Source organism: Haliotis rubra, unplaced genomic scaffold (assembly GCF_003918875.1).
Source record: "Haliotis rubra isolate DU_JTF1 unplaced genomic scaffold, ASM391887v1 Scf43, whole genome shotgun sequence".
In the NCBI taxonomy this organism is placed as follows: domain Eukaryota; kingdom Metazoa; phylum Mollusca; class Gastropoda; order Lepetellida; family Haliotidae; genus Haliotis; species Haliotis rubra.
Window position 1 is genome coordinate 2,525,559 of NW_025767113.1, and position 24,577 is coordinate 2,550,135.

Here is a 24,577-nt window from a genome sequence, read left to right on the forward strand (position 1 = left end):
ACCTGACGATATGCATGGGTTAGTGTCTTACACATAACCTGACATGGGGTTAGTGTCTTACACACCTGACGATATGCATGGGTTAGTGTCTTACACACCTGACGATATGCATGGGTTAGTGTCTTACACACCTGACGATATGCATGGGTTATGCATGGGTTAGTGTCTTACACACCTGACGATATGCATGGGTTAGTGTCTTACACACCTGACGATATGCATGGGTTAGTGTCTTATGCATGGGTTACACCTGACGATATGCATGGGTTAGTGTCTTACACACCTGACGATATGATATGTCTTACACATGCATGGGTTAGTGTCTTACACACCTGACGATATGCATGGGTTAAGTGTCTTACACACCTGACGATATGCATGGGTTAGTGTCTTACACACCTGACGATATGCATGGGTTAGTGTCTTACACACCTGACGATATGCATGGGTTAGTGTCTTACACACCTGATGATATGCATGGGTTAGTGTCTTACACACCTGACGATATGCATGGGTTAGTGTCTTACACACCTGACGATATGCATGGGTTAGTGTCTTACACACCTGACGATATGCATGGGTTAGATATGCATGGGTTAGTGTCTTACACACCTGACGATATGCATGGGTTAGTGTCTTACACACTGATGATATGCATGGGTTAGTGTCTTACGATGTCATGGGTTAGTTACACACCTGATGATATATGCATGATATGGTTAGTGTCTTACACACCTGACGATATGCATGGGTTAGTGTCTTACACACCTGACGATATGCATGGGTTAGTGTCTTACACACCTGACGATATGCATGGGTTAGTGTCTTACACACCTGACGATATGCATGGGTTAGTGTCTTACACATCTGACGATATGCATGGGTTAGTGTCTTACACACCTGACGATATGCATGGGTTAGTGTCTTACACACTGACGATATGCATGGGTTAGTGTCTTACACACCTGACGATATGCATGGGTTAGTGTCTTACACACTGATATGCATGGGTTAGTGTCTTACACACCATGATGCATGGGTTAGTGCATGGGTTAGTGTCTTACACACCTGACGATATGCATGGGTTAGTGTCTTACACACCTGACGATATGCATGGGTTAGTGTCTTACACACCTGACGATATGCATGGGTTAGTGTCTTACACACCTGACGATATGCATGGGTTAGTGTCTTACACACCTGACGATATGCATGGGTTAGTGTCTTACACACCTGACGATATGCATGGGTTAGTGTCTTACACATCTGATGATATGCATGGGTTAGTGTCTTACACACCTGACGATATGCATGGGTTAGTGTCTTACACACCTGACGATATGCATGGGTTAGTGTCTTACACACCTGACGATATGCATGGGTTAGTGTCTTACACACCTGACGATATGCATGGGTTAGTGTCTTACACACCTGACGATATGCATGGGTTAGTGTCTTACACACCTGACGATATGCATGGGTTAGTGTCTTACACACCTGACGATATGCATGGGTTAGTGTCTTACTTACACCTGACGATATGCATGGGTTAGTGTCTTACACACCTGACGATATGCATGGGTTAGTGTCTTACACACCTGACGATATGCATGGGTTAGTGTCTTACACACCTGACGATATGCATGGGTTAGTGTCTTACACATCTGATGATATGCATGGGTTAGTGTCTTACACACCTGACGATATGCATGGGTTAGTGTCTTACACATCTGATGATATGCATGGGTTAGTGTCTTACACACCTGACGATATGCATGGGTTAGTGTCTTACACACCTGACGATATGCATGGGTTAGTGTCTTACACACCTGACGATATGCATGGGTTAGTGTCTTACACACATGATATGCATGGGTTAGTGTCTTACACACGACGATATGCGTGGGTTAGTGTCTTACACACCTGACGATATGCATGGGTTAGTGTCTTACACACCTGACGATATGCATGGGTTAGTGTCTTACACACCTGACGATATGCATGGGTTAGTGTCTTACACACCTGACGATATGCATGGGTTAGTGTCTTACACACCTGACGATATGCATGGGTTAGTGGGTTAGTGTCTTACACACCTGACGATATGCATGGGTTAGTGTCTTACACACCTGACGATATGCATGGGTTAGTGTCTTACACACCTGACGATATGCATGGGTTAGTGTCTTACACACCTGACGATATGCATGGGTTAGTGTCTTACACACCTGACGATATGCATGGGTTAGTGTCTTACACATCTGACGATATGCATGGGTTAGTGTCTTACACACCTGACGATATGCATGGGTTAGTGTCTTACACACACCTGACGATATGCATGGGGGTTAGTGTCTTACACACCTGACGATATGCATGGGTTAGTGTCTTACACACCTGACGATATGCATGGGTTAGTGTCTTACACACCTGACGATATGCATGGGTTAGTGTCTTACACACCTGACGATATGCATGGGTTAGTGTCTTACACACCTGACGATATGCATGGGTTAGTGTCTTACACACACCTGACGATATGCATGGGTTAGTGTCTTACACACCTGACGATATGCATGGGTTAGTGTCTTACACACCTGACGATATGCATGGGTTAGTGTCTTACACACCTGACGATATGCATGGGTTAGTGTCTTACACACCTGACGATATGCATGGGTTAGTGTCTTACACACTGACGATGACGATATGCATGGGTTAGTGTCTTACACACCTGACGATATGCATGGGTTTACCTGACGTGCATGGGTTAGTGTCTTACACACCTGACGATATGCATGGGTTAGTGTCTTACACACCTGACGATATGCATGGGTTAGTGTCTTACACACCTGACGATATGCATGGGTTAGTGTCTTACACACCTGACGATATGCATGGGTTAGTGTCTTACACACCTGACGATATGCATGGGTTAGTGTCTTACACACCTGACGATATGCATGGGTTAGTGTCGATATGCATGGGTTACTTACACACCTGACGATATGCATGGGTTAGTGTCTTACACACCTGACGATATGCATGGGTTAGTGTCTTACACACCTGACGATATGCATGGGTTAGTGTCTTACACACCTGACGATATGCATGGGTTAGTGTCTTACACACCTGACGATATGCATGGGTTAGTGTCTTACACACCTGATGATATGCATGGGTTAGTGTCTTACACACCTGACGATATGCATGGGTTAGTGTCTTACACACCTGACGATATGCATGGGTTAGTGTCTTACACACCTGACGATATGCATGGGTTAGTGTCTTACACACCTGACGATATGCATGGGTTAGTGTCTTACACACCTGACGATATGCATGGGTTAGTGTCTTACACACCTGACGATATGCATGGGTTAGTGTCTTACACACCTGATGATATGCATGGGTTAGTGTCTTACACCTGACGATATGATGATATGCATGGGTTAGTGTCTTACACACCTGGGTTAGTGTCTTACACCTGACGATATGCATACACACCTGACGATATGCATGGGTTAGTGTCTTACACACCTGACGATATGCATGGGTTAGTGTCTTACACACCTGACGATATGCATGGGTTAGTGTCTTACACACCTGACGATATGCATGGGTTAGTGTCTTACACACCTGACGATATGCATGGGTTAGTGTCTTACACACCTGACGATATGCATGGGTTAGTGTCTTACACACCTGACGATATGCATGGGTTAGTGTCTTACACACCTGACGATATGCATGGGTTAGTGTCTTACACACCTGACGATATGCATGGGTTAGTGTCTTACACACCTGACGATATGCATGGGTTAGTGTCTTACACACCTGATGATATGCATGGGTTAGTGTCTTACACACCTGACGATATGCATGGGTTAGTGTCTTACACACCTGATGATATGCATGGGTTAGTGTCTTACACACCTGACGATATGCATGGGTTAGTGTCTTACACACCTGACGATATGCATGGGTTAGTGTCTTACACACCTGACGATATGCATGGGTTAGTGTCTTACACACCTGACGATATGCATGGGTTAGTGTCTTACACACCTGACGATATGCATGGGTTAGTGTCTTACACACCTGACGATATGCATGGGTTAGTTAGTGTCTTACACACCTGACGATATGCATGGGTTAGTGTCTTGCTACACACCTGATGATATGCATGGGTTAGTGTCTTACACACCTGACGATATGCATGGGTTAGTGTCTTACACACCTGACGATATGCATGGGTTAGTGTCTTACACACCTGACGATATGCATGGGTTAGTGTCTTACACACCTGATGATATGCATGGGTTAGTGTCTTACACACCTGACGATATGCATGGGTTAGTGTCTTACACACCTGACGATATGCATGGGTTAGTGTCTTACACACCTGACGATATGCATGGGTTAGTGTCTTACACACCTGACGATATGCATGGGTTAGTGTCTTACACACCTGACGATATGCATGGGTTAGTGTCTTACACACCTGACGATATGCATGGGTTAGTGTCTTACACACCTGACGATATGCATGGGTTAGTGTCTTACACACCTGACGATATGCATCGGTATCCATCAGTGTTCAAACTTGAACACAGGCCTTCCATTTAACTGCCCGGTGTATCAGTTGTGTTTTTAGTTTCTTTTCTGTGAAGAGTTAGTTCTTAGTGATTGATGCCACAAATATGTTCTGTGACTTTTTTTTAGTCATCTGTTTTGTGAAGGGCTTGAAATTGCCATCAGTATTGGCGTGTTAAACCTATTATGTTGCAATGCGTGACTGGTAACAGTCATTACTCGTGGTCGTCAAACTGTTGACATATACTTACTGCTACATTGTTCACATCACACATGATGGACATGAATAATGCTTCCATAATGTTTTGCACAGTGACATGCAACAGCTTGTAACAGCTCAAACAAAGATAGCCAATTTTCTGAACAATTTTCTTCATTCAACCAATGCTGTCAGTCATGAAATACAGCCATTGTCATGGTAAATGAGCAACACGCACTCGCTCAAATGCAAGTTTCCCACACAGAGAAGAGTGCAGCATACATGAACTACACACATGGAACCTGGGTAAGAACCCATAACCCAGTGTCACGTGGAGAGAGAACCTGACTTGACACGGAAATGTCGGTGGTTCGAACCCAGGTCACATAAAAATATACTGTCAAAGATGGTACTTCTTGTCACCCTGCCTGGTGTTGGCATGAAGGACTAAAACATGGACTGGTTGGCTGGGAGTCCGATGGGTACCCATTATACCTTATACTGTATATGGTTTGCAGGTGCGTAGCAAGCCAATTTTTGGTGTAAGCCCGATAGGTTGCAAAGCTTTATTTTTAGATAGTATTGAGGGCTTGCCCAACCTATTTAGCAACACTCATGTGTAAGCCCGTTTTTTTAATATATATAATGGTAGCTACGCCCCTGGTTTGGTATCTTATTGGACTAAGAACATAGAAGGCTACGACAACCTAGAATTCCAACTGCTGGGTCGACTCGAACGTTTGGCTGTTCACTTGACGAACCTGTTATTATTACGGGACCGAAATATTTTCTATGAATATGCACACGGCCATCACAGCTATCACTGCCTGCCACGAGGTTCGATATCAATGAATGCACAATCAGTGCGGTATGCTGAGTCCCTCGCTGCAGGGAGATTGCCTCCAGATCTCCACTTCACCCATCGACCACCACAAAAGAATCGATGGAGGCAGGGAAGTGGCAGAAGCTCCGACAGACTGACGGAAGTAGGGTCTAGATGTGGGGTCCTGACTGTACGTGTGCTGGTGGTGCCATCGTTTCTCAGGTGGTCTGGGCTGTTGTTGACGGCCGCTGGATTGTCTTGTCAAGAACGCACTCACCTGTACAATCATTTACACACTCACTCACCCACTCACCAGTTCACACACTGTACCACCAACTCACTCACCCGTACAATCATTCACTCACTCACCCACCAATTCACACACACACACACACACACACACACACACCTTTTAAGTGAAGGCACAACGAAGGCGGCAACAGAGAGAGAGACACACACACACAGACGCACACACACACACTCACACACTATTCGTCTCCCAACCTCCTACTCCACCTTCCGCTGAACCACATCCATCAGTTCAATCTTTTGTCAGCCCCAACAGATGTCTGTAGCACATGGCACAAACATTCCACCCCACTAATACTTACCGCCTCATCCACTGCATACTACATTGTCGTGTTATTTATCCAGGACGGAATATAGGGAGACCTCGTCATACAAGTGCCCATCATAGGTGCTACAACCACGACCGATCACTTCCATTACAAAGCCTTTCTCAAACTAGACTTAAAACCCGCCGTTGGCAGGTCACACTTCTCGTACAAACACGTACGAAGGAGGTGTCAAAAACCGGGACGAATGACGTGACACGTGTCAATTTCTCTCATTTTATTACAAATTTCGAAAAGTACAGTAATTATTAATTAGTAGTAGATTTTCATCCCCTTCCGTCTCACTACCAAACCTCCAGACTTACATTGTGCCAACCAGTGCCCTCACCTGAACTGGTCCATTTCTCGACCTGATCTGAGCGTCGACTCCACCACTGTACATACTTTTATCTGGGCCACGTCCCACAAAGCGATGTTAGCGCCGTGGTAACCTCTACTCCCAGACGTTTACAAAGACTTAGTATCACCTAATTATTGTCGCTAAGGTTGATTTGTGGAACGGGCCCGCGCCAAACGGTGACGCCTCATGTGAATCACAACCCCCCTTTACAACCAATGTTTTTATTTAACATTGTTATAACGTTCATTTTGTTCAGAAACATGCCATATAGCTGCGTTAACCGTACCTGTGGCCTCCCTACATAACAAATGATTTGTCACCACCCTGTCCAGCGACAGGGCATTTGGGGATTTGCAGATGCAGCTGATGCGATACTTATAGCGAAACCCAGAAATAACTTCAGAATTCCCGTGATGTATTAAAACATCAAACAACATGAAAACTCTGTGTTAACATAGCAAAACTATGATTATTGTATTTGTAATAAACTATACTATATCTTTAGTTTGACTTTAAACCAATTGAAATTGTAGAACATTCTACGTATCTTGGCATCAACTTCATCGCAATAGGAGATATAGTTTCGCAATCAATGATTTATTGTCCAGCTCTAAGAGGGGCCATGTTCGCACTACAGAAGAAGTCAAGAAACCTCGATTTGGCACTTGATTCTGTAATCAATCTGTTCAATATTTTAATGTTACCGATTTATTGTAGTACATGGCCGAATCTCGCAAAATTCAAACTATTGTTTACCTTAGATGATTATCCAATTATTAAATGTATTTAAATATTTGAATTGAATTGTATTGAATTGGTATGCCCAGAAATATCCTCCCATGCTGTATCTGTACACACACCCCATCTACGAATCCAGGACAAAATCCACCCGGACAAAATCCACCCGGAAAAATGCAACCTAGGACAAAATCCACCCGGACAAAATCCACCCGGACAAAATCCACCCCCAATAAAATCCACCCTAAGAAAATAACAAACTAATGACATGTTTAGTCACAGAAATGAATTTTATTCATATCAGTCATTCATAACAAAAACAACCAAAATACATATGTAAGCACATTTTGTAAGCACATTTTTGCATATATAGATATGACACATTTTCACATTTCACATTTATGACTCATTCATGCATCAATACATATATTTTCACACATTCAGACATATTTAAGACTAAACATCTTGCCACATTTACAAAACGCAAACAACGGCCGACGCCGTGGAGAAAGTCCTCGAGTGTCTTGTCCTTCGTTGCGTAGGTCTTGCACAGACCTTCAAGGCGTTCTTGGAGACGTTTGGTGGTTGTTCTGGTTCTTTCTTTCAGATACAGGGGCTGACCTCTTTCGGACCTGTAGATATGGCGGCGGCTGTACAGTCTGCAAGACCGTTGTCTCGATTTCTCAGACAGTCGATGAGTCTCTGACACAGTAGGGTGGGAGATGTCGCCTATCAGTTGCTGAAGACCTATTCTACCCCGGATCTTCAGATACAGGAAAGTAGTGATCAAGATATGACAAATGGAGTAACCTTTAATGTTTGAAACAACATCTAGGAACAACAGCCAATTAGGAAAAGGTAAATGCTATCAAAACAATGCTTGAGAAAAGGAACTTGATCAAAGATCAGGACACACTAAAACTTTTAACAATAGCAATTTGAGAAGGGTGGATTTTGTCCATTTTTTTCTTAAGAAGAGGTGGATTTTGTCCGGGGTGACAATTTTGGGGTGGATTTTGTCTGGGTGGATTTTGTCCGGTCAATCCCCCATCTACTTGTTGTACTACCAATACATGCGCCTACCATGTTGTACTACCAATACATGCGTCTACCATGTTGTACTATCAATACATACGCCTACCATGTTGTACTACCAATACATGCGCCTACCATGTTGTACTATCAATACATACTCCTACCAGGTTGTACTACCAATACATGCGCCTACCAGGTTGTACCTACATGCGCCTACCAATACATACATACGCCTACAATGTTGTACTACCAATACATGCGCCTACCATGTTGTACTATCAATACATACGCCTACCATGTTGTACTACCAATACATGCGTCTACCATGTTGTACAATACATACGCCTACCATGTTGTACTATCATGCCTTGTACTACCAATACATACGCCTACCTTGTTGTACTACCAATACATGCGCCTTCCAATGTTGTACTACCAATACATGCGCCTACCTTGTTGTACTACCAATACATGCGCCTACCATGTTGTACTACCAGTACATGCGCCTACCTTGTGGTACTATCAATACATGCGCCTACCATGTTGTACTACCAATACATGCGCCTACCATGTTGTACTATCAATACATGCGCCTACCTTGTTGTACTACCAATACATGCGCCTTCCAATGTTGTACTACCAATACATGCGCCTACCTTGTTGTACTACCAATACATGCGCCTACCATGTTGTACTACCAATACATGCGCCTACCATGTTGTACTACCAATACATACGCCTACCTTGTTGTACTACCAATACATGTACCTTGTTGTACTACCAATACATGCGCCTACCTTGTTGTACTACCAATACATGCGCCTACCTTGTTGTACTACCAATACATGCGCCTACCATGTTGTACTACCAGTACATGCGCCTACCTTGTGGTACTATCAATACATGCGCCTACCATGTTGTACTGCGCTTCACCAATACATGCGCTACCTACCATGTTGTACTACCAATACATACGCCTACCTTGTTGTACTACCAATACATGCGCCTACCAATGTTGTACTACCAATACATGCGCCTACCATGTTGTACTACCAATACATGCGCCTACCTTGTTGTACTACCAATACATGCGCCTACCTTGTTGTACTACCAATACATGCGCCTACCTTGTTGTACTACCAATACATGCGCCTACCATGTTGTACTACCAATACATGCGCCTACCATGTTGTACTACCAATACATGCGCCTACCTTGTTGTACTAATACATACATGTACGACCTACATACCAATGTTGTACTACCAATACATGCGCCTACCATGTTGTACTACCAATACATGCCCCTACCTTGTTGTACTACCAATACATGCGCCTACCATGTTGTACTACCAATACATGCGCCTACCTTGTTGTACTACCAATACATGCGCCTACCATGTTGTACTACCAATACATGCGCCTACCTTGTTGTACTACCAATACATGCGCCTACCTTGTTGTACTACCAATACATGCGCCTACCATGTTGTACTACCAATACATGCGCCTACCATGTTGCACCAATACATACCTACCTTGTTGTACTACCAATACATGCGCCTACCATGTTGTACTACCAATACATGCCTACCTTGTTGTAACTACCAATACCACCATGTTGTAATCACTACCAGTACATGCGCCTACCATGTTGTACTACCAATACATGCGCCTACCATGTTGTACTACCAGTACATGCGCCTACCTTGTTGTACTACCAGTACATGCGCCTACCTTCTTGTACTATCAATACATACGCCTACCATGTTGTACTACCAATACATGCGCCTTCCCATGTTGTACTATCAATACATACGCCTACCATGTTGTACTACCAATACATGCGCCTTCCAATGTTGTACTATCAGTACATGAATTTTCCACATTCCCATAATGCAATGCCAAATATATGTCATTACGATCACAGTGATTCAAACTGAGCGTTCACTCAGTATTGCGATATCCAATGGAATAGTATACGCCAAATGTGAAAATCTGGGCTCTCGGCTCAGTGACCCCGAGCGCGGAGCGTCAGCCGTCACGTGACCTACCATATATTTAAGGATATCCTCTTCGAGGAGCTTCAGTCGGAGCACACATCAGCATGGCTTTACCAACTCCACCAATTCCCCCGATCAAGGAACCGGAAGTGAAATGCACACAGGTAAGTCGCCTGTCTTCCCTTTTTCATCGCTCCTCATGCTATAAACCGTCCCTACTCGGGCTGACATCGCACAATCGACCGCTGTGTAATGTTCAGTAATGGGTTCACGGCCGTAAACATTAATACAGTGCTGCTATGGCTGGTCGATCTCCATCAGGAACTCTAACGATTGTTCCTGTTAGGTAGTGTTGTTCCTGTTAGGTAGTGTTGTTCCTGTTAGGTAGTGTTGTTCCTGTTAGGTAGTGTTGTTCGTCTTGGAAGCAGCGACATAGACTCCCTGGAGGAGAGGTAGTTTTGATGTTCCAGCCTGGAGGAGAGGTAGTTTTGATGCCCTCCATTACCGCTGGTAATTACTAGAGGGGACAGGTTACCCCCGCGCTGTAGGTAGCTAGTGTCTGTCGTCCCGGGTTTAAACTTCAATGGGAGGTTAACAGGGGTCCGAGTCTAGTCGAACCCAGGATAAACTGGGGACAGATAAACGGCCGACATTGACAGAAAACATGTTGTCAATAGTTCTGCCGAGTTATGTAGGTGCAACCCTAACTGTGACAGACGCTTCCATTATCACCAAGATGCGACTACACGTCGTAACTACTTAAATCAATTACACAGGAACCACTCAGTACATTTAATCAATACGTTTCACTTAATGATAGTTACATAACGATGAGAAACACACACACACACACACACACACACACACACACACTGGAGTATATATATTCGACGAAGGAATATGCTGAAATCTATTTGAGACTACATTTGGAAGGGACTATTTGAGCGTTCAGATGGCGACTAGTTGTGATTACTGGGAGACGTTGGGTAAGGGCAGTACTCCAGGTAGTCACACTGGTGGATACGAACAAAGTCCATGTAAACATGGGTACACATTCCGTAAATTTGTTTTCAGTAGTAGCATTCATCCTCGACAATCTCCAGGTTAACGTATATGTGACTAATGTGGGTATACGTATACCCTGGAGATTATCGAGATTATCGAGGATGTAGTAGCAACAAGCAAATCAGTATCCCTATGAAAAGATGAGAAGTTGAGTAGTGTGTTATGCATCGATGCTACTACAAAATAGTGGCTACCCTATGACAGCCGGGATGAATACACACCGGATCCCTGGGCTGTGTATTTAATGATAATTATTATATCTCTTTTACAGATCTTTATCGGGATGAATACACACTGGATCCCTGGGCTGTGTATTTAATGATAGTTATTATATCTCTTTTACAGATCTTTATCGGGATGAATACACACCGGATCCCTGGGCTGTGTATTTAATGATAGTTATTATATCTCTTTTACAGATCTTTATCGGGATGAATACACACCGGATCCCTGGGCTGTGTATTTAATGATAGTTATTATATCTCTTTTACAGATCTTTATCAACAATGAGTTTGTTAACTCCGTCAGCGGTAAAACGTTCCCGACTACGAATCCGTCGACTGGGGCGAAGATAGTGGATGTGCAGGAGGGTGACAAGGTGAGTGCTAACGCCAGGCCCTACTCAGACCAGTTCAGACCAGATGAAGTATACCTAAAACCATTATCAGGTTCAGCAGGTACCAAGAATAGAAACCATTAAACTGCCATGAACAGGTTTTGAATTCCCCAGAATATTACCCAATTCTCTGATTCTCCGTCTGTCCTTAAGTTTACCTGACAATACAACCCTGAGCCGGCAACAATGTATATCGGGAGGAACAACCCATTGTCACCTCAGTTTTTCATGTCTTGTCTGTAGGCTGACGTGGACAAAGCTGTTGCCGCTGCAAGGAAAGCGTTGGAGTTTGGGTCATCATGGCAGAAGATGGACGCAAGTGGGAGAGGGCGCCTCCTGCAGAAGCTGGCAGATTTGCTTCAGAGAGACATCGCTTACATTGCCGTGAGTAGAACAACGACACAGACTCTACCTGTGATGATCAACGCCGTGAGAGAGATTATTCAGGGATCATCGATACGTCTATTTATATCTGTCAATGTCCTAGTATATATACTGCTCAAAGGACAACCGGAGAGCGGAAGGTCGCGGGTTCGATCCCCGACCGCGTCATACCAAAAGATGGTAAAAAATATGGTACTTGTTGGTCCCTGCCTGGCGCTCGGCTTTAATGGGTACAACAAGGACTGGTCGGCTCGGAGTCCGTATACTGTGTCTGAGTGGGGTATTCATGCTTCACTGCGGCATAGTATCTCAGTGAGCTAGCACTATAGAACCAGCTTAAGTCTGGGCTAGTACAAGCAGCCGCACATACACATACACACGCATGCACGTCGTCATATGAGCGAAATGTTCTCAAGCACGACGTTAAACCCAATTTCACCTCACCTCACCTCACCTCAAGGGACAGGTCAACTATAGTCATGTGATTAATTCGGATGTTCTGTAACTGACAACCACAACTGTTGTAATACAGGAATATCATGTGTCATTTAAGCTGTTTTAAGTATAGTATATACCCCTGAATTGTTTCGCAGAGTCTTGACGTTCTGGACAACGGTAAACCTTACAAGGAAGCTTTCTTCGTGGACGCTGGGAGCTGCGTCAACATCCTGCGCTACTACGCTGGGGCGGCCGACAAGATATGTGGGAAAACCATACCTATAGGTAACATGCGACGCTGAATTATTGGCAGGATTGTTGAATATATAACTTTTTAGTCATACTGAAGATTTCTTTCATTATCTGATCACTGTTACGCAACAAAGGCTTTGTACAGAGATATGTTAGAAATCTATTTTGCCCTAATTGAACGACTGTATTCATACGACATATTTTTAAGTGACGTTGTTTATCATAGTCCAAACATTGATAAAACACGCTTGCCATTCACCCATTCTTTGATCGCCGCCAGGACTGACTGGTGCTGTACGATCGATGCGCGCATACTGTCCTTCAAAGCCCCATGATGAGATATCACATGGAGACGAGAAGAATACGTTTGACTGAACTGAGGTCGAAGGAACAGATCACTTGATGATTTAGCTTTCTTTCTGAAGCTCGTTATGAATTTCACAAACCTAAAGTCAAACGGTAAACCCTCTTCTGATTGCAAACCGAACAAGGGACTATTGTTTCATCTGCATGTTTAAAAGGACGATACTCCGTAACCAGACTCGACTACCCAGAAATGTGGTAATGTCACGTGGAATGGCACGTCGCATTCACGAGTTGTCGGGATATATAGCAATGACTTTATTTAATTTTCTATTTACCTGGCAAAGTGGAAAAATATGTTAATATACACTCATGTGCATTAATTACGCACCATCAGAATACCAGGGCGATTATTTAAATTTTGGTCCGAACAGGCAACCATACAATATCATAATGGAATGGACATGTACAGCACATGCTTTACACAATATATCAAACGTTATAGGTCGCATATCACGTGCTGCAAAGGCGGTAAGCACATTCAGGTATACTTCTGAATTGCAGTATATGCACTACGGTTTCCTGAACTGATTATAAGACGACATTACCAAACATTGACTTGTTTTGACATGGCAAGACGTAGACTTTCAGAACATACCCGATTGCAAATTATTGCCATGCTTGACGCCGGGGTGACCTGTCGCAACATCAGCGCTTGCTGGAACCTTCGCGACACGGTTATGAGTCGACTTGTGAGGAACATGTCGCCACCGATGCAGTAAAAACGTCCGAGACCTGGAAAACCGATGGCCGTGGTGACAGATTCCTAATTCGTCTGGCAAGACCTGCGCCGGAAAAGGTGAACTGGAGTTGGACTCTGAAACCAGTACGTACCATCAGAACGAGAATGCGGGCTACTGGTTCGAGGGAACGTCGTGGGATCAGACGCCCCTTCCTCACAGAGAGACAGAGGCAGGGACGTCCGGTATGGTGCAGGCTTCTAGAAAGCCGCAACTTAAGGACATGGCGTAGGGTTCAATGACCTGGTGAATGTCGCCATATTCTACACGTTCCCCGCGGCCGTTGTCGCGGTTGGAGACGTAACCAGTCATAGCACCAGGAGATCACCCATGCAGTTGTTTTAGTGATGGTGTGGAGTATGACAGCCGTATGACTGCAACCCCGCTGAACCCTTTGGTGGTGTTTTAGTGATGGCTCAGGGTATGGCAGTCGTATGTTGGATCCCATAACAGAACCTAGAACATTAATTTGTCAACGTTATCAACAGTAAGTACTGGATACCGCCGTCATGACACATTGTGATGACCATCACCTTGCATGTCATCCACATTCATGGATGACAACGCTAGACCTGACTGTTCTCATCGCACATTGGCAGACTAGCGCCATCACCCATTACCACAGCCCGCAAGGAGCCCCGATATGAATCTTCTGGAACATCCTTGTGACCGGCTTGGTCGCCTAGCTCCAGCTGGAACTCCGTGATGAATGGCAGAAGATTCGGATGTTGAGAATTCGACGCGTAATTGCCAATATGCGGAGGAGAATGACAGAGGTTATTCAGGTACTTATGTGGTCGCCAGTGGTGGTTCATGCAATCAAAATCATCATCTGGTAATTCCTTGACAGATTGGTGGCGTAGTCATAACGATCAAACTTTCCGGCAATTTTCGTATTCACGTTTTTTTATTTTCCTTACAGTTTGCAATAAATTGTTGCCAATTTTCAAAGCTTTGTTTTTGCTTTTAACAGAGTAAAATATAATACAGTTACAATTTTACTCTGCGGAATTTGGTTTTGCAGTATATACAACAACAGCATGTAGTTGTTTCGTGCTTATAGATGTAAGTGGATGGTGCTTGATTAATGCCCCTGTGTATATGTGTCCAGTATCATCATCATGGCCCGACGTGAAATTACGTTGTAACATCAGACCAACATCTGCTCCACAATCCAAACCATCTATTGTTACCTATGTTAATGATACCGTAATATGCTGATGCTAATTCGATCTGAATGGGTTCAGATATGTGTGTATTCGGTTGGATGAGTGCAAACTATGTGAGATGATTGCATTATATGTGGCATGGCTTACACAGTGCGTTGATCAACGTATTCGCTCAAAAAGAGGAACATTATTATTAACAGTTTTTATGTCTTTGGTGTTGAATATAATTTCTGATACAACAAGAAAGTCGATTTTAATATTGCAATATGAATGACATATTTATGGTTGTGCATACTTTAATTTTAGTAATCATCAACATTTTTTAGTAATTATCTGAGAATACATCGTATGCAAACCTTCCCACCAGTCTGACAAGGGAGGCTGTCAAGATGTCCAAACAAATGTTGGGCCAGTGAGTGTACTGAAAAACTGTTCTATCTGTCTAGGGACTGGGGGGTTGCAAAGCTGAAATAGTGTTGACTGTGGCGTCAGACAACTGTCATTGAGTCTATATTACGGACACATCTGTATATATATTCGGGCCTTATTGCCTACAAAAACTAGTCTGTCTACAAGTCCTGTCTTCAGTTTGCACGTCTTCTAGTCTGCCCACAAGTCCTCAGTTCGGTCTTTATGTCTTCTAGTCTGTAGTACTCTTTTCAGTCTTCATGCCTTCCAGTCGTCTATAAGTCCTCTTTTCAGAGATACACCCCCACACTGCCAGGATATGGCCCCGCCGCTGTCATGTCCTCCAGTCGTCTACAAGTCCTCTTTTCAGTTTTCATGTCCCCCAGTCAGTCTACACTCTGGTTTTCAGATGGTGCCTACTTCTGCTACACCCGACATGAGCCGGTGGGCGTATGCGGGCAGATTATTCCGGTGGGTAGTTCAGCTGTTTCAAAACTTTTTATTCAGTTATTGTTATGACAGTGTATCGCCAAGACCAGCAACCGATACTCAGGCTATTCAGCGTGTATCTAAAACCGTGAAGCTATAACGGACTAATGATTGATCTCGGGACAAGCGGAGTTAGGTTTAGGAAATAATACATTTTGGGATGTCTGGACAGAAGGATGCAAGAATTCCTCATGTAAATGTACATTTTCTATAATTCTTGTCTGATGAAACACTGATACGTTGAGAAAATAGTAATAACCTTCAGTTTGTCAGGTCGAAAGTTCTCATATATTAATATCACTGGAAGTGAGAAATTTTGACAAAGGAATATAATTGTTTGTTGTTTAAACATAACAATATTCAAGGTATATGACGGCGGTCTGTGAATAATCGGGTCTGGACTTGGCAATCCAGAGACTGACATCATGAGCAACTGGTATACGATTACATGCATCAACAAAGCTAGCGAACCTGACCACCTGATCCTGTTAGTCGCCTCGTGGACCTTCACAGCGAAACAACATACTGACTAAAGATTTCTATTGCAATATACAAGCACAGCCTGGTGTAGTGAACCAACCGTGGTGTAGTAAGGCCACTTTGACACTGATGATGTCGATCTGTTTGCTTCAGTGGAACTTCCCCGTACCCATGTTGATCTGGAAGTTGGCGCCTGCCCTGGCATGTGGGAACACCGTCGTCATGAAGCCGGCGGAACAGACGCCGCTGTCGGCGCTCTACATAGCATCTCTTGTTAAAGAGGTACCGTAGCTTAACTCTCTACTTTTATTTAACTCGACAGTATTTGAGGGTACAACTTAAGAAATCCAGCAAAGAGATTACTGATCATGCTGTTCATTACTGTTGAAGTTTCTATATGTACAGAGATTGCAAAGATGGCATGCGTACATAAACACGATATGGCTCCTGTAGTATGTACACATTATGTGTACACGGCATTATTTATTACAGTATGTTGTTAACATTGTTTCCAGGCTGGCTTCCCCCCTGGTGTAGTCAACATCGTGCCAGGATATGGCCCCACCGCCGGCGCTGCCATCGCCTCCCACCCCGACATCGACAAGGTGGCATTCACGGGGTCGACAGAGGTAGGTCCACGGCTGTACACAGCATTTCCTAACTAGACTGCGTCAATGTACGATGAAGAATGCAAAACCTCATTCACTCACTTCAGTCACTTAGGCGTGTTGGTAGGCCTCTCTTATATATATGCCGTGATCCAATAACGATGGGTTCGAATCCCAGGTTAGCTCTGATGATGATCTCGGTTCAGTTTGCCAGTACTCTGCTTGTATATTGTAATGCCCTGGTAAACCATTAAATTTCACCATACTCTTCCTATCAACAATATATACAATATATACAATATAGAAGCTGTCGTGATATGAAGTAATCGAAGTAGTGTCCACAGCTGCATTGAACACATTCTCATTCAGTGAGACATGTGTGAAAGCAAGAACAGGATGATGCTATATTTTGACATATTTCCACGACTGTCTGTGTATGCTATGCTTGTTGTGCGAAGATCGGACGGGTGGTGATGACACTAGCAGCTCAATCCAATCTGAAGCGCGTCTCACTTGAGCTGGGAGGCAAGAGTCCAAATGTGGTGTTCGCTGACGCCGACTGTGAGTACTGGGTTTACATCCCTGCAATCACTATAAATTCCCTCTCTGCCTCTTTGTGTGTCTATGTTATCCCCATAACCTCTTTCCTGTGTCCGACCCGTGAAGGTCCGGGTTCGGATTGGTCTTCAGTAACCCATGCTTGTCGTAAGAGGCGACTTACAGGATCGGGTGGTCAGGCTCGCTGACTTGGTTGACACATGTCATCGTATCTCAGTTGGGTAGATCGATGCGCGTGCTCTTGATCATTGGATTGTCTGGTCCAGACTCGATTATTTACAGACTGCCGCCATATAGCTTGAATATTGAGTGCGGCGTAAAACTAAACTCACTCACTTATGTGTCTCCGTGATCCCCATTACCCCGCTGTGTCTCTGTTGTCACAGATGATATATATTTGTGCGCTATTAGCAGGATATGAAGCCTGGAAAGGCGCGTTATAAATATTACACATTATGATGTGAATGAATTCCGGGTCTCCCAGACCCAGGTGAGAGTGTGTGCCATACAGCCACCCGTTCCTCTGTTTTAGTGGACTACGCCGTGGAGATGTCTCACATGGCGTTGTTCTTTAACATGGGCCAGTGTTGTGCAGCGGGGTCAAGGACGTACGTCCCAGGAGGACATCTATGACGAGTTCGTCAAGCGGAGTGTTGCCAGAGCCCGGGCCAGGAAAGTGGGAAACCCGCTCGACGACTCCACCGAATCCGGACCTCAGGTGATTGTCCTTTGTTAATTTGTCATTTTCATGTCTACATTGGGATGATCATGATCTACAGGATATGTTGTAGTTATGTAAGGCTGTGCCACTGCATGCGTCGCCTTGTCGCAGTGACGTTACAACGTTGTCGGGCCTCTTGTTGCCTTCGGTATTTTCTTATTACATCTTTTCAAGGATTCGAATATGAAGATATTTGAATTTGTTTTACCAAAAGTCTTATGAAAATATTGGCCGCATGTGACTTCTATCTTAAATTTGTTATGAGCTGCCAAGGCTCTCAGTCAACTGTTTTGACCAAGCTTGTGTTCACGACGTCCCGCTGGCACATTAATCCATCAATCAAGGTAATTATATAATTCGTGGCTACATTCCCTTGTTCTATACATACATCCAGTGATGTGGCAGCAACAGTAAACAGTATTTCTGATTTTATGTTAGATTGATGAGACTCAGTTTAACAAGATCCTGTCCATGGTCGAGAGTGGGGTGAAGGAAGGCGCCAAGCTGCAGTGTGGCGGGAAACGTCACGGGGACAAGGGGTTCTTCATCCAACCAACTGTCTTCTCTGACGTCACAGAGGACATGCTCATTGGCAGAGAGGAGGTTGGTATAACTATCGTGTAAATGGATGAGTGAGTGAGAATGGTTTTACGCCGCTTGTAGCAATATTCCAGCAATATCACGGCGGGGACACCAGAATTGGGCTTCACACATTGTACCCATGTGAGGAATCGAACCCGGGTCTTCAGCGTGACGCTTTAACCATTAGCCTACTCCACCGCCCCGTCGGGTCCATAGGACAGGCAACGAATATATTGCATCTCTGAATTGTACTTTGCTGTATTTTTAAGCTTAAAATATACGATAAAAAGAAACAAAACACGATCAAACTTAACATATTGTCAACATTGCTCTCCTATCACAGATATTCGGACCGGTGCAGTGTATCTTCAAGTTCAAGACGATGGAGGAAGCCATTGAAAAAGCCAACAAGTCACAGTATGGTCTCGCTGCCTCCATTTTCTCCAAGGACCTCGACAAGGTCATGACCTTTACTGGCAGGGTCAAGGCCGGCACCGTCTGGTATGTCTGTCCACAACTTGATACACTAGATATATAATTTAAATGCAGCATCTGTTCATCTGCTTCTTCCTCTCGGATACGGTGCAAGCTGGACACAAGTATCACATACGATTCATAAAACAAAACATATGTCTATACATAAAATATACTAGACAAAGTCTCAGAAAATATACTAAACAGCAAAGAGACGCCAGTGAGGCTTTTTTCAAGTTTTTAAATAGAAGACAACCATAATTATTGCTAATCATTTATTCTATAGAAAACACTATCAATATAACAGCTGAAAGATGCTGTTGACATTGAATTGCAAGAAGTTCTAATTGATCACTGTCCATGGAGATACCTCTGAACGCGAAAAGTGACTGTCTCTTTAGTATCGTGTATAGCTACCTTGAGCTTGCACACAGGCCGTGCAACCACAGGCCCTCGTGTCTTTGCGAGGATTAAAGATTTTAAGAAAAATATAAAACTTTTGAGATGACCCCCGACTCGAAACGCTTCACAGTATAATACATTATGACAAGGCCGGACACTTCGGTGTACCCCACCCGCCTGTTTTGCCGATCGCTACGCTACCATCGCATACAATCGACTAAAACTTAATGTAAACATAATCATGGATAATTGGCCTATTGATCACCACTCATGGCACCTTCTTTATTGTTATTTCTGCAAGTCGATTGAAACCCTATTTTGACGCTCAACTAAACGATCTTGACACAAATGGATGACGATGTGTCCGCACAAAACGGGTGTGTAGTCGAATCAAGCCCTCTGATTGGTCAATGCTTGCAAATCTGCACATTCTTTATAAATTCGCGTGATTTATTTCCTTTCATTGACTGCTTAATGTAAGAATATTTTTCGAGCAATGGCTTCTAAAAAGAAAGCATCAGTTGTAAATATCACCTTAACAAGCATCAACCAACCAGAGGGCTTGATTCGACCACACCCCCGTTTTGTGCGGATATATCGTCATCCATTTGTGTCAAGATCGTTTAGCTGAGAGTCAAAATCGGGTTTCAATCGACTTGCAGAAATAACAGCATTTTTTGGAAAATTGCGTTTCATTTGCTGTTCAGTGAAAATCCCGGCTTCCTACATTTAGGGCTTATGCACTACAAATATGGCAGGGAGGAAAGGACTAATGGTTCAGGAATTGGGAGACAGGGAAATACATTTTTGCTGCGTTTTTGAGAATCCATTGAAGTGGCTGTAAAATACCACAAACGTACACGTTGTGCACAGCGGAAGTGAATGTTCCGCGCCATCCGGGTATTTCCTGATGGTGTTAAGACGGCAATTAACCAACAGTGGTCTTCATTACAGGGTGAATTGTTACAACTGGCTGACCGCACAGACACCGTTTGGGGGCTTCAAGCAGTCCGGATTCGGCCGAGAACTGTGAGTAGACATACAGCAGTGTATCATAGTTATCACAGACCTGAATTTGAATGCGACTAAACACAAACCTGCGTCTCTCTCACTGATGCAGACCATGTGCGAAGTTCACCTTAACCCTGATAAGTCGAACTTCTTTTTCTCGATGACAGACGAAATCTGATACTGTGGTCTTCTTATGAATGCACCTAGAACGTCTTTATGTTTTGAAATGTTGACTGAGAAACAATATTCTTAAAGTAAATCCCCATCGAATGTCGGCCCATTAGTATTAAATTAGACCGGAGGAGTGAGTACGACACGCTGAGTCACCTTCACATGAAACACCCGTAGCATATTCACTGGTATTATCCTTTACGTGACCTACCAGTACATAGAGTGAGTGAGTGAGTTAGTTAGTTTTACGCCGCTCTCAGCAATATTTCAGCTATATGGCGGCGGTCTGTAAATAATCGAGTCTGGACCAGACAATCCAGTGATCAACAGCATGAACATCGATCTGCGCAATTGGGAACTGATGACATGTGTCAACCAAGTCAGCGAGCCTGACCACCCGATCCCGTTAGTCGCCTCTTTCGACAAGCATGGGTTACTGAAGATACATTCTAACCCGGACCTTTACGGGTATACCAGTACATGGACTACACACTGGTACATGTGCTGGAGCGTGGGATGTTTGTACACGGGGTGGTTTAGCAGATTCTCAACCACCTGGGTTAGTCTCCCATGGTAATTAAAGGTGAGCTTCTGTACCTCTGGTACTCTGGTATATATGTGTTTCTTCTGTTTCAGGGGTGAATACGCTCTCCACGAATACACGGAAGTGAAAACGGTAGGTTTATTTCCAGTTTACCACACAAATGTTTCTGCTATGACCCTTTAAAGCGGTGTGACGTTACAGACTGGTCATGCAACCAGTACCAAGTGGATCCATGATGCCGCACTTTGAATGGTGTTCTCGTTCACTGAATATAACATATCAGTTTCTATATTTCGGCAAAGCGATTTGGTGGTATATCACGGAGAAAATTTGGATCCATAATTGTAGGAGAATATAGCTGTTGTAACTTATGTAAGAAAGACGAAAGTCATTTGTGAAGAAACGTTATCGTTGGTGTTTGACATAGACACCGAGCAGGTTTATAGAATAGGAAGACCCTGAAACTGCTACCAGTTCTGTACGTGTTACAACATGTTGATGTGTTACAGGTTACAATGCAGACGACGTCGAAGATATGAGCTGTTGATGATGTCCGATGCTCCACGACTAGTCTGTCAACACCTATTTTAATACCTCGACACATCTACACGTTCAGGGCATACGGTGTACAGAGGCCATAGTAATGAGGAACAAACGCTGGACTCTCGTTATACTATTTTTAACCTCCGAGAGAACTTCACATTTGTGTACTTTTGATTAATTAGCGCTACATATTATATCTACATTCATTACTCAGTAGTTACGTTTCCAGCCTGCTCAACACATGGGTGCAATGTGTGAAGCCCATTTCTGGTGTCCCCTGCCGTGATATTGCTGGAATATTGCTAAAAGCGGCGTAAAACCATACTCACTCACTCACTCCAGCCTGCACATGTAGCTTCAAGTCGCGTGATGATGTTGTGATCTTCTGTAACGCAGATACAGGAAGCAACGTCATCGTCAGCGGCGCTGCTGGCAACAATTTGATCCATGAAAATAAACGGAAATATCCCTCCTGAGATGAATTCAACAAAAGTGAAATTGAGATTAAAATGAGAATATGATTCTGTGCCCTAGTTATGAAATGTGATTCAGCCATATTGGTAGTTAGTCTAGGTGTATTGTAGGCTTCTGAAGGCTGTGTTTATATCGAGCAACTCGTGATCATCACATTGACTAATGTATTCATAGCAACTACTCAGGAGGTATGTATGACGTTGTGATTTTACATGTTGTATTGTACTCAGACCAGTAAAATGTTTCATAACTATTAATGGCGTGTCCGGTGTTGATTGTTTACGAAATTAAATGAGTGTATTCCGCTTCTTGTAGTGCCTATGTAATTCTGAGAGGTTGTATTTTGTTGCTGTCGTTTTATTTTAGGGTAATGGGTGGGTGAGTGGCGTCGTCGTCATCGTCTCAGGGCCCTTAATTTGTGCCATACAGAGTTGCGTCCCTTAGACACATGTAAAACCCTTGATTCTGTTTGTCGGCATCTGCATCAGGTGGGGATGCCCTCCCACATGAAACAGAGACGCCCTGACATGGCTGGAGTACTGGCCTCCCCACAATAACCGTGGTTTGGGCTGCATCCACCAGTGACGATCTGTCTAAACCAGGGCCTAGATTTTCGAAGCTCTCTTAATGCTAAGATAGCCGTAAGTGCCATACATTAACATTAACTTACGACTATCTTAGCGCTAAGAGAGCTTCGAAAATCTAGGCCCAGAACACTTACTGTTCCCATAGTGTCGGGCCAGGATTAGTATTACATGGTACTGGTTCCACCACAAACACGTATTGTGAGATTCTGAACATAAACATGATCTGAACATCTTGGGTCCATAACTTCTTCAACAGACTCTGGTGAAGTGTATAGAGGCCTGTCTTCACTGGAGAGATATGGGAACTGATTCGGTTTTCTGTGATTCAAAGAAATTGAATAGGTAGTGTCTATCATATGGTCACAGCATTAATAGTCAGTATTATGGTTGCCTAGTGGGGTTGGAGTAGAAATGTTAACCGCCGCGGGAGGCTCACTGAAGGTGTGTTGGTCCACCACGACAGGCTGTATTTTATGAAATCAAGATATAGATCAGATCTCAGTTGCGGCCGCGATCTTGAATGTCGGAATGGACACCATCGAGTAGCTCCAACATTCAGGGCGTATAAATGCTTGATTTATGTTGCCAAACCAATGTTGCTTCTCCAAGAAATGTGATGGAAATGATAATGCAGTATCTTTATATTTTTGTAGTTTAAAATCAGATATTCCTACCACAATCCCTTCAGTCATCTAAATGCATGAGTAAATGTTGCGTCACACAATGTATAAAGAAGTTTTAGTCTGAAGAGCTGTATTACATGTTTTATGTAAATACACACATTATAGATGAGACTACTGCTCAACCCACTATTGTCTGGAAGTAGCAGCAACGTCTTGGTCACTCCTAACGTTGACAGTTTCACGCACAACTTCACAGTGCACGGAAATGTGCACAATGGCATGCATGCTTTCTTACCAAACCATCGGTTCCTGGTTTGGTAGCCTCTGGAAGTGCTGACTACAAAGCAATCCAATGATCGGCGATGTTCCTGCTCCATGCCCGTGCTATGGGCCTGGCGGGAGCTGCGTGCAGTGATATATGTGTGGCGTGATATATAGCCTTCTTCACATAGTCAGCAACAGTCAGTAACAGCTGCCTGTGTATGACGTATACCAACTGCCGTCCCC

The 24,577-nt window shown here is 43.8% G+C and overlaps 1 protein-coding gene across 1 annotated transcript; it reads left to right on the forward strand.

Moving 5' to 3' along the window:
- Nucleotides 1–10,315: 10,315 nt before the first annotated feature.
- LOC124288919 (aldehyde dehydrogenase, mitochondrial-like) lies at nucleotides 10,316–22,701 on the forward strand. The gene is given in 15 exon segments (XM_046725511.1): nucleotides 10,316–10,532; nucleotides 11,927–12,031; nucleotides 12,293–12,433; nucleotides 13,027–13,156; nucleotides 16,213–16,274; nucleotides 16,926–17,054; nucleotides 17,288–17,401; nucleotides 17,839–17,941; nucleotides 18,471–18,553; nucleotides 18,555–18,656; nucleotides 19,098–19,262; nucleotides 19,585–19,742; nucleotides 21,072–21,146; nucleotides 21,936–21,975; nucleotides 22,353–22,701. Coding segments are annotated over 15 exon segments (1,497 nt in total). The 5' UTR covers nucleotides 10,316–10,472; the 3' UTR covers nucleotides 22,383–22,701.
- Nucleotides 22,702–24,577: the final 1,876 nt, after the last annotated feature.